Source organism: Amblyomma mixtum, chromosome 1 (genome assembly GCF_055824585.1).
Source record: "Amblyomma mixtum isolate Tamu chromosome 1, ASM5582458v1, whole genome shotgun sequence".
Classification (NCBI taxonomy): Eukaryota; Metazoa; Arthropoda; class Arachnida; order Ixodida; family Ixodidae; genus Amblyomma; species Amblyomma mixtum.
Window position 1 is genome coordinate 11,443,692 of NC_143012.1, and position 12,269 is coordinate 11,455,960.

The 12,269-nt window shown below is 44.6% G+C and overlaps 1 protein-coding gene across 2 annotated transcripts in view; it reads right to left on the reverse strand.

The window, feature by feature from the left end:
- Nucleotides 1–3,048: 3,048 nt before the first annotated feature.
- The window catches only part of LOC149365456 (uncharacterized), a 59,113-nt gene continuing 49,892 nt past the window's right edge, over nt 3,049–12,269 (reverse strand). For both annotated transcript variants that reach the window (XM_089542707.1, XM_089542714.1), the window contains one exon: nt 3,049–5,648. In XM_089542707.1, the coding sequence (XP_089398833.1) occupies nt 4,825–5,648 (824 nt within the window). In that variant the 3' untranslated portion in view covers nt 3,049–4,824. The remainder of the gene's footprint in view (nt 5,649–12,269) is intronic.

Here is a 12,269-nt window from a genome sequence, read left to right on the forward strand (position 1 = left end):
TTCCGCCATCCAAGTGCTTACCGCTCCATGGCTTCTAGCATTAATTTCCTGGTCCCTTTCTTTTTTTGTGTGGGTGTATGCACTGGATTCAATAAAGAGTAACGCAGTGACTGAAAAGTGTGCTAGCACATACATTTATGGCTCATTACTACAGCCATACATCCCTTGTAATGTGGGCTCATTGTTCGGGTCATTGAGTTCATTTTTGAGTTCATTTTTCATTTTCAGTTCATTTTGAGTTCATTTTTGAGTGGTGTATACCAGAAAAATGAACTATAACATTTTTAAAGCTTTAGAGGGTTTAAAGGCAGCACTAAAATCAGTCTTGAAATGCGTAAAATAATACAGGCACCCATTTCGGAAAAAAAAAGGAACGTCTAAAAAAATTCTAGAAAAGTTCTACCTCAGAAGTTTTCTAGCCGTATACAAGCGTAGCGTTAGCAGAGCTAATAGAGGGCTAGTAAACGTCTAAGTCTAAAAAACTGCTTAGGTGAAACTTCTTCTAGATGTCAAGCTTTTTTTTCCGAGACTTTTTTTAGACGTCTATTAGCGCTTTTTGTGTTTCGTGGGACCTCTCTTAAAGCCAAGCGAATAAAAAAGCATTTTTTCAGACATTACCAGTGAAGATCGCATTTGCATGACTCATTTAAAGTAACTGCATGGCTTCAGTGTCCAGTAGTTTTCGGCGTTCTCCGCACTGAAGTGGCTGTACGAAAGCAGGCACATCACAAGGTTCGTCATAAAAAAACTTGCCTCGCGTCGTGCATCCCGTCGTCCTTCTTGCACTTAAGGATCGGGTATGCTGTATCGCCCCAGATGTTGAGACTGCAAACCTGTATACCTCGTGCTTTCTCGGTTTCATTTAATAAGTCAACCTAGTCGACCGCCGTAGCCGCGCCGTTGCTGCCAAACATAGGAGCGCAGAAGGAAGCCTATGCAGCGCTTCGCCAGATAATTCCGTCTGGCGAACAGGTTGAAAACGTGCTGAACTGCTCTCCGGTCACCAACAGAAATGTTTCTAACCACAAGCGACGCGCACGCTTTGAAATATGCGCGCACGCGAGTTGGTTTCGAAGGCAGCATCGCTTGGCGCGGTGTAGGCATGCTACGTTTTTGCCTACACCCCGCGTCGCTGCCGACCGCAGCGCCACCTTTGTTTACAAACATGACGCTTGTCTATACAATGCCTGTTTAATTACACGTTTGACTTGGACCCATTTACTAGATGCTAGCTAAGGGTGCAAACAGTTTTTTTTTTCCTCCTTTTGTATTGTACAAGGAACCAAATAAACACTGAATTGAACTGAATGCTTTTGTTACACTTGCCTGCTTACAGGATGCATTTGGGAAAAACAATTATACAAAAAAGATGTCAGCTTCTATAGCATTGAATCAAATGTCAATCTTGCTATGTTAAGAGCAGTTTTTGATTCTTGTGAATAATTATTCAGATACGCTAACTTTCAAACAGACCAAAAATCTCAAAAATGACGCATATTGGAGGCTCAACAGCTTCTAGTCTAACTAACAAAACACACGTATATTTGGCACATCAAGGGACGAGCATATCTTTTAAGTTAAAGGGGCTCTGAAAGAGACTCTCTATAAAGGTGTGGTGTACCTGGGATGTTAACGGACACTGCTTCATGAATATCCTCCAGCAAGAATTTCCTAAATGCATTTGTAGAAGCTCAGTTATCTGCAGTCAAATTTTGAATTGCAGTATATCCATGCCTTTCCCTTTTCTCTCCTCACTTTTTCCACGCACGTCGACGCTCCTCCACCAGCCCCACTGCCGATGTGCACAGGAATAGGCCGGGTTGCCGAGCTTCCCGACCCCAAGTGACGCTGCTGACCTGCCAGGGCCATGGTAGCTGCGTGTTGCCTGAAAGAATCTAACCAACAGCCGTCGCCCAACAGAACAGAGCCTCTCATGCGACGGAGGAGGGCATGAACATGATAGAGTTGCCGGAAAGGACCAGCCAACTTTCGTGTCATTGTGGTTCTCTGCCGCGTGTAGAAATGTATTATTAAGTGTACAGAGGTTATGGGACTTTATGTTTTCGTGTGACAAGCATTTGCTCGTCGGGTAGCATGGTTAAACAAATACGAGCTCCAACTCCTGCTAGATAACCTTGCATCGCACAACGAGTTGCTTTCTCTAGCTGTGGTGAAACTGTTCTTGCCACCAAATGCCAAGTGCAAGGTACAGCCACCAGACATGGGCGTCTTTCATGCGCCCAAGGTGTCCTATAAACAGTGCATCATCAAACACGTAATGATACCAATTCAAACATCAGACAGCAATGTTCTGGTTTAGATATCTCTGCTCATTGCTATGGAAATTACCAAGACCATGCGGATAGGCCTGACTGTAGAGAGCATCAGGAATTGCTTACGCAAAGCATGCTTTACGGCCTAGCGATGAATGGGAACACTGTTGAACATCCCCATTATTAAACACACGAGAATTGCTAGCAACGTGCTGTTGATGCACAGAAGGCTGGACATGATTTCACCGAGATGACTTCGCTGGTGTGCATTACAAAGCTGGCATCACAAAGTCATACACAGATGAAGCCATTGAGTAAAATAAGAGCACTGCTCGGCTGCCAAGAATCTGATGACGAGAAGGCCTACCTGCCACTACTTGCCTAAAAATCTTTAATGTCAGTTAGTTATATCCTGTTCTTAAAGGAGCTTAACTGTTGGCATTTAGGGCATCTGCGAAGAACGTTAAGCATGACCACCCTCGACGGGCTAGGAAACTGCAGTGCAACAGTCTCCTTTGATGAAGCCGATGCGCATAACAAGTGAAATCTACCTCTGACAAGTATTTCTAAACCCTTCCTTCATTGCATATATAGAAATAATATGCACAACTCATATATAACCAAACCCGTAGGCATCTAATTTACCTTCTACGCCGAATTACACTGGTTTATATGTCTATGATGTGCTTCCACAGCCATCATAAGTTAAGGCAGTTGCCTCACCAAGCTGCCAATAGCATCTCTCTCTGTGGCTACACCATCCTTTTACGCTGTATGGCCGGAAAGAAAATTTTATTGATTTCACCACAAATTCTGAAAATTGCAACACACAGTTACAAGTGCAAAACATTCTCAAACAGCAACCACTTGTGAGCTGACCAGCATTATGAAAGAGCAAATGCGGTACTGCAGCTCACAACATATAGCTGAATTTCTCAATGCAAAGGGGTAAATGTTCCATCAAACTCTGTTTTCAACAGCTCAAACCCCACAAGCTGTTATAAATTTAAAATATTTTTATCCCAATGGTCACTCGATAAATGTGGCCTCCAAAGCAAGTTCAATAAGTTTTAATAAGCACGACATGTATGAGGGCTCGCTGTAGGAATGTTTAAATGTCACCAAGCCACTAAGGTAAAATACAATAAGAAATATCTGCTGCTGTGGCTGTAATGCAAAACTCTGTTAGGTAAGCTACAACATCTTTTTCTAGACTGACAATGCAGAAAGCACAACTTGTAACAAAACTATACCAAATTTTTAGGGATGGCCATTTGACAAAGGCTAACGCACAGTATTGGTGCAGGAGAATTTTCTTTCTATTTTTTTTTTAATTTACATAAACAGAACACTCGCGAAACCTGCCAGCACAAGCGATAGATGCATCTTAGCGTCCCTGCCATGGTCTCCCAATAACATAGTGACGACACAAGCATGAAAAGAGGAATAACTTGAACAACACATCCCAAGCTAGTTGGTCGTTCATCACAACTGAATACAGCACAAAACTTCACAAGGATGCAGAAAGGGAATACGAGACACAGCACTGTGTCTCGTCTATTCTTTCTGTATCCTTGTGAAGTTTGTGCTGTTTTGCATCAATAAGAGAACGGACTTTAATGTTATTAAACACAAAAAAGAAGACAGTTTTTTTGCACTACTATATGGATTTCTAAGGTAGTGCCAAAAACTCGCCCACACAAGTGGCACACACTGTAAAAACCCAACTTTTCCTTCACCCACGTATGCTTTTGCTTGTGGATGGCCAAGAAATCGTCAGTAATGCGCACAGCAAACGCTCCTTAATTAGGTCAATTTGAAAACTCCAGATAATGCCAGTGTAAGTCTACGATGTCAGACGCCCGCTAACTTCGACGCCATAGATCTAGCACTGGATCATTCGAATGGGCTCCTGAAGGGAAGCTGCGTCTAGGAATGGCATGCAGATGTCAAAATAGTCCCCGCAAAACATGAACTGAATGTTGTACAGTTAACAACACACGTCCAACGAGGAGGCCCTTTGCATTTTCATGCAGCTCTGCCTCAATCCTCCTGGCAGATCTCACGCAAAAAGGCACCGACTGAAATGTGAAAAATAATCACTGCTGCTCTGCTTTCCCCTCAACAGAAGGCGACCACTGCCCAATCCTTCACACAGTATACATGCTGCGATGCAAACAGTTCTTGTTGGTTTTTTTCCAGGATGTTTGATAAATCAAATTTTCGGGGCCCTTGAAATTTGACTTGCCAAGCTTTTACTATCTCATACAAACAACTTTTAATCTGATGGCTCTATCAATCTAATAATAAGAATCTGTTAATCTAATAGTGATGCCACGTGCACATGCCATGCCAGTCCCAGTCAATCAAAGCATTACCTCGGTATAATCATGCTACTTATGATCAGGAGAAAGGACCCGAAAAAGTGCTTTCTGCCAGTCTAAATTGAGGACACGTAAACTTGTATCTTTTGCAACATGGATAATGTAATCGAGACAGGTAAGCTAGCATTGGTTCTCACATCTAATGTTAGGAAATAGGCAACAAACCTTCATAAAACTGTGGTATTCTGAGAGTGTTGTTTGATTTCATGGCGTTTTAAATGGTGCTTTTCCTTGAACGCCACTGAGCAGAACTGACACTGATGTGGTTTTTCCCTCTTGTGGGCTCGCACATGCTTTGCCAGGGCTGCATGCTGGGCAAAGACCATGGGGCAAAGCTGGCACTTGTATGGCTTCTCACCCGTGTGCGTGCGAAGGTGATCCACCAAGTTCGTTCTAAATGAGAAGCTTCTCCCGCAGTGGTCACACTTGTGTGGACGTTCACCCGTGTGGGAACGAACGTGGTCCCTCAGGGAAGCCTTTTGAGCAAAACTCTTTTCACAGTGGTCACACTGATATGGACGCTCACCCGTGTGGGTACGAAGGTGTTTCACCAGGGTGCTCTTGTGAGCAAAGCTGCTTCCACAGTGGTCACACTTGTGTGGCCGCTCACCCGTGTGGGTACGAAGGTGTTTCACCAGGGTGCTCTTTTTAGCAAAGCTGCTTCCGCAGTGGTTGCACTGGTATGGACGCTCTCCCGTGTGGGTACGAAGATGCACCAAGAAGTCATGTTTTTTTGCACAGCTCCTTCCACAGTGGTCGCACTGGTAGGGATGATCACCCATGGGGGTGATAAGGTGAGGCTCTAGGTGGGTTTCCTTCGCAAAGCCCCTGCTGCTGTGGCTGGACTGATACAGCTGCTGGCTGGTGTGTTCACCTTGGTGGTTTCCAGCGGTGCTGCGAGGACTTGGCATGGTGAGTTGCATATGGGTGCTGCCATCGTGCAAGTTTTCCCCAGGTGAGACACCATGCTCGGGATCAGCTGTGGCCAGGCCTGCACCAAAAAAGGCAGGGTATTTTAAATGAAATGCGAGACCACACGTGTCACAGTTTTCAGTGGTGAGGCCAGAAACCTATTAATCTAGGAGGCATACAATATTTAAGCTAACGTTTATTGTCAGGGTAAATGGGTTCATCTTAAGAAGAAAAAAAAACCCAGGTTTCTACAAAATATCCTACTAACAAATACGCATGCAGTTGGAGGGATGTTCTAGCTTTTGAATTATTATTGCAAGCAATAAGCATACTCTGTAACCAACTTAAAAACTGGAGCTGCTGCGGCAAAGTGCATGTATGATCCCTAGTTTTATGGCTGGGACATTACAAACCTGCCCAATCGTTTTTTATGAATAAATGAATGTGAGTGAGCTTTCACCCTTGACAAAGTACACTTCTAAATACAGAATTCAATCTGTATACTAAAGCTACAATCTAATTACCATGCACATTGAAGGAATGACATTAGGAAAGTGCTGGAGAAACACTGCTGAAGGCCTGGATTCCTTTCTAGAAATGTAGCCAAATGCTCAAAAATAAGTTCAAGATAAGCTGTCATGAAGGAAAATAACAAAATATTCGGAATATTAGCATTGGCACACAGTATCATCTCAAGTATCATTTCAGAGCGTATGCCTTGCGGGCTACCGTGCTGTTTATTGTACCAACAAAGCAAGTAATTGCACATCTGTTCGCAAGAAAAGGTAAGGAATTAACTTTTTCTTACAGCGTCAGAAAGAACAAAGCTCCCTGACTAAAATTATCTGCAGGTTGATATTACCAAACTGAGGCATAATGAAGAAATAACGAAAACATATGCACGCACGAGTTCTGAATGTCAACTCAGCAAATTAAAAGAAAACCGATTGTAAAGATAACACTTTTCTACTCAGGCTAGCATAACATGGCCTGGTGTTCTGCAAAAAATAATGACTAATAGAAGAACGATTACAAACAATTTGTCAGCAGTGTCAAGAACGAAATGCAGAGTGCTAAAATTAGCACAAATCACAAATACCACAACACAATGAACCAGACAAGACAATCTTTCAACCCAGCATATGGAACCAGAAGCACATGCAACAAATGCTTCTGTAGACATCGGGTAAAACAGCAGAGGTTAATATTCATCCCAGAATATCTGGCTGCATAAGAAAGATATGAGAAAATTGAAATCGGTCTTTAGGAAAGGAAATGACGCAGTAACTGTCTTACATATCTCGGTGGACACTCAAACCGCGTTGGTGAAAGAAGAAAGAAAGAGGAGCCCTAGTGGATACTACTGCTTTCGAGAGCTCATTTTATAAGAAAGTTGCACAAAAAAGCGCAAAGGAAACAATAAGCAGTAAAATAATGAGACAAAAAAATAAAATTAAAAGGTGGTAGCACCACAATAAAATCCCAAGACCTAAAGGGCTGAGGTTACAACACAAAAAGCAAGATTAGTATGATGCACAAAAATTCACAGCAACACAACAGGCACTTTTTCTACTGGAGGTTCTTTCCTTGGTGTACTCTTGTTCAGAAAAAAGCTATATATAGAACATACAGAAGAAGTGCAACTTGTACTGCAACGTGCTGGATCACAAGGCTTCCTCTGCACTAATGATACACCTATCCACAATGTCACGTGTGGAATGTTTCATGGCATCATTTCTTCATGTTGAAATGATGTGTCATGGAAAGCGGCAGCGCAAAAGAAACAGACGAAGATGAAGAATCAGCAGGCTGGCAGGTAGGTAGGTTCAGCTGGTAGTTCAGCGCTTCTCCTGTCATCCATGTTTCTTCATCTCTGTCCCCGTTTGTTTTGCACTGCCCCTTTCCATGATGAATCCCTGAGTAGCCCACAGCATGATATTAGTCGATGCAGTGATGTGGTTGTGCTCTAGGCACCAACAAGGCAGCGTCTGACATGCCCCACTTTGTGCATCGCCACCGCAATCTGAGATCACCGGATGTGCAATTTCAAGCTGTTCAGGCTGCAATCCCTGGCAGCAGTGGCTTCCAAAGATCCTCCCCCTGGTAGCTTGTGTACTCTTTGGCTTGCTAACACTGCTTTCAATGCCTGCAAAATGCAACGGTGCAAACAACTTGCAGAACAAAACCAGCATGGCCACAGTTGAAAAATGCGGCAGAATAATTTGAAACCCTATTCTTTGATACGATAGCCTCCCTTTCTTGTGGTAGATAGTGTCTGTAAACAAGGGCGTCCGCAGAATTTTTTGCAGGGGGGGGCCCCGTTGGTGCCCCGGGGGGGGGGGGGGGGGGGGGGGTATGTTCGTAGCAAAAAGGCGCTATTTGCGGAGTAAATTTATTTATTTATATATAAATAAAAATTAAACAAAATGCACACATGAAAGAAAAATTACAAACAGCAAATTAAAGCGCGGCTAGGAGAGGTACATTGGAGTTTATCAACGAAGAAACAACTAAAATTAATAAAAAATGCAAAAAGATGCTATATCACTTCGTGGAGAAGAGTGCTCAGTCTTCCTGCATACGGGTTCTCGACTCACCCGGATTGATGACCAGCACACAGCACAATATGTTCGCAAACACGCAACTACAGTCACTCAGTCAGTCTTCCTTGAACAGCAACTGTAGGCGCCTCGGATTTTTCTGGGCGAATTGCGTAATTACACGTGTGATAAATTCACTTCTGTGCTTCATTACACGCTCTCGGTGCACACTCATCATACACATTGATTGGAAAAACTGTTGAACGCGTACGTTGAAAACAAAAGATGACTATATATACAACGAAAACTTATTTACAAGATAAATGCACGCTCGCAGCTTCATACACCTCGCTCCATCTTGCTTGCGCATCCGCACAGTCGAGCAACCCCACACACACTGCTTGCCGCTCGTCGTTTTCTCGTCCGCTGTCTTGGTTGTTCACAGCTTCGCTGACAACCGGCCACTAAAAACACCCAAGCACAAACACAGAGGCGCGCACACGTGCGAGGGCTTACTTGCCGCAGTATCCCCGAATGCGCACTTTGGGGGTGAAAGGAACGCCGCGCAACTTCCGAGGGGAAGGGACACTCGCCACTCCGGTCGGAAAATTTGTTTTTGTGTTTTTATGGGGTTCAGAGCCCCAAAACGACTCAGGCTATGAGGGATGGAGTAGTACAGAGTTCCGGGTAATGTCGACCACCTGGGTCTCTTTACCATGCACTGACACGCACAGTACATGGGCGCTGTTGTGATTTGAGGCCCAGCCAGAGATGACAGGCGAGCCAGGCAGGCGCCATTGGGCTGCGTTGACCAAAGGCGCTGGTTTCGCAGAAGACGCAAAGAACGCTGGTGTGGGGGCGCCTCGGGAGACTGCGTCGCCGTGAACAAAAGCAGCTAATCCCCTTTGCCGGAGATTCTGAAAGCGGCGCTTCTACCGAACTGCGCTACCCGTGGATCGGAGGAGACAGCGAGCGGCGGCGGCGCCAACTCATCGCCCGCTTGCCCCTGAGCAGCCCGACAAAGCGGGGGTGGACACGGCTGATTTGTCCTTCCCTCCTTAAGAATTCATCGGTGACCGGCGTAACGATAGGCGAAAACAAGATGCCCCGTGCACTGTCTGCCTCCGTGTCGCTATCTCTCTAGAGATCAAAGAAACAGACACCCATCTCAAGGCGGCTCGAAACACATGCTCGCCGGTGCCGCTGTATGTCTGGAACAGGTCGCCCTTCAGTAGAGCTAACGATGGCGTGGTTTGAAAACGGCGGAACGACGCACGCCCGGACGCGGCATTTCGCAGATGTGACCATGCGGGGCTGCTTTTACCCTTTTGACTGAGCGCACCACCACCCCTGGCGTGCGGCCATCACTCACGGTTCGAGTGAGTGATTTTCCAGGGGGGTGCAACCGCCCCCCCTTGCCCCCCCCTCCGGACGCCCATGTCTGTAAACCGTGATGTCGAGAACAAGCTATACAATTAGTACTGTAACTCTGTGCAACTGCGTGGACAAGACTGCCGCACTACTTAGGTTGCGTACAGTGGAAATGATGAGAGAGAATCCGAGACTAAACACCTCAGAGCCAGTAATCTTGTTTTAAAAATACTACCAATAAAATAATACTGCTGATCTAACTGATTCCAAGAAGTGCATTTGCTAGTAGCAGTGCAGCGCCGCTGGCAGAATAGTGAGAGTCTGCCTTTCTGAAAACACTCAACATGATAGGAAAGGGACTAGGCAAAGTAAAATTACAGTCTGCCAACTTGCTTTTAAACCTTCGAACTAACCCAAGTAAGTTCTGATGTCTTATAACAAATGAATCTAGTTCATCTTCAAGTGACAAGCTTCGCCAAGAACATGTTTGCCAAATGAATTGTTTTTCTCAGTCCTTGAAGTTATATTTATTTCTGCAAATGATCATTCCCCATGTGCAGCATTCCACTGTCTGCTCTTCTACTACTTCACCTTTGCATGCTTAGCTTAAACATCCAATACGAGGCCATTTGTTGAGCTCAACAGCACTGGTGCAAGATGACATTAGTGCGTGCCGGTTGCTAAAATAATGGCAGAGCAAAGTCAGTGCCTGTGTTCTGTTTGTTTGCTTACAGGCCCCACTTATCATCATCGTCAGCCTGACTCCACCCACTGCAGGGCAAAAGACTCTCCCATGTCTCTCCAATTAACCCTGTCCCTTGGCAACTGCAGCCCCTATATCCCAGCAAACTTATTAATCTCATCCGCCCATTTAACTTTCTGCCGCCTTCTGCTATGCTGCCGACCCCTGATCCACTCCGTCACAATTAAGGACCAACGGTTATCCTGACTTCGCATTACATGCCCTGCCCAAGCCTATTTCGTCCTCTTGATTTCGACTAGGATGTCAGTAACCCGCGTTTGTTTCCTCTCCCACTGACCGCTTCCGGTCTCTTAAACGTTGCACCTATCATTTTTTTTTTTCCATAACTCGCTGCGTTCTCCTTAAAGGTGCACTGAATAGGAATCTGAACTTGTCTTTTTGCCGCGAGAACTCGATCTACACGTTCCTAGCATTCTTAGAAACTGCGACTTATTGCTCTGTATGGCCGATTTCCCAAATTAAATCGAATTAACGGCCGGCTCCCGCCCTTTTTTTTTAATTCTGCCTCGTACGGTGGGCGGAGTCGACCAACGCGTGGATTGCCTTTCACCCAGTCCGGTGGCGGCTTGCCGCTCTGCCATCGGCGGAGTAATACGTAGTAGTCCGTAGTAGCAAATAGTCCGCGCGTATTTTTATTTCTGCGGGCTTATTTTGCGGCTATATTATCTGCGAATGAAACTATTTATTCATGGAAACCTAAAAAACAAAATAAAGCGAAAGCAAAGCCTCCACGGAGCTGGCTAAAAGGAACTTCACGCGTTGGTCGACTCCGCCCATCGTACGAGGCAGAATTAAAAAAAAGGGCGGGAGCCGGACGTTAATTCGATTTAATTAGGGAAATCGGCCATACAGGGCAATAAGTTGCAGTTTCTAAGAATGCTAGGAACGTGTAGATCGAGTTCCCGCGGCAAAAAGACAAGTTCAGAATCCTCTTCAGTGCACCTTTAACTTAAGCTGAACCCTTTTCGTTAGCCTCCACGTTTCTTTCCCGTAGGCGAGTGCCGGTATGATACGGCTTTTGCATACTTTTACCTTGAGGGATATATGTGAACTGCCATTCATGATTCCCACATATTTATTCTTAAGGAGACTGACAACTGAATCTGAAGCACCCCACCTTTTTCTGCACCACGGAAACCTGTCTATAGTGGTCGATTAGAAAACAGTTTTGATAGGAATACTGAAGAAAACTTTTACTGAGAATTTTTCAATCAATGGACACTACTGCTTTATGTGTCCTGATGCTGGAAACTATGATCAGTGAGCACAATGGTGATTGCATGCTGGCAAACATGATCAACTACAAATTAATATAGTTCCACCTGCCAGACATTAATTACAACTTTAGTACAGCTTAGAGTTCATTGCAGTTTATACACCCAAAGTTGTTGCACCAGAGTCGTGTATGCCTTATGACGGCAACTTTTGAGGAACATGGTTACCGCTTAAACCAAGAAATTGGTTTATGGTTTATCGGGTTTAACGTCCCAAGGCAACTCAGGCTATGAGGGACATCGTAGTGGAGGGCTCTAGATAATTTCGACCACCTGGGTTTCTCCAAGGGGCACTGACATCACACATTACACGGGCTTCTAGCATTCTGCCTCCTACGAAATCAACCAAGAAAGTAATAACGCTGGCATCATCCAGTAACAAAGCTTCGAAGCTCTTCATCTATGATGGGGAGAGAGTGTAGCTATTGAAGGGTACACAGGAGAGAAGATAAGCTATTATGAAATATGATCAACAATCCTGAAAGAAAAAGAATGCTATGCACATAGTAACAAATAAGTTATATTTTATCGATGCACCAACAAGTAAGTTATATTTTACCAATGTGGTCACGTGGTGGAACACATCAATAATGCATAGCTTTCACCGCAGGACAACACTGCAGTTTGTTTTGTGTCTTTCTATGCCCGATAAGTATTGTAACTTCTTATTTCTTCGATGCTTCAGTGCCCGATTCTTACTATATACGAGGCAGGATCTTTTCATTTCCACCACAATCTCATGACAGGTTCTG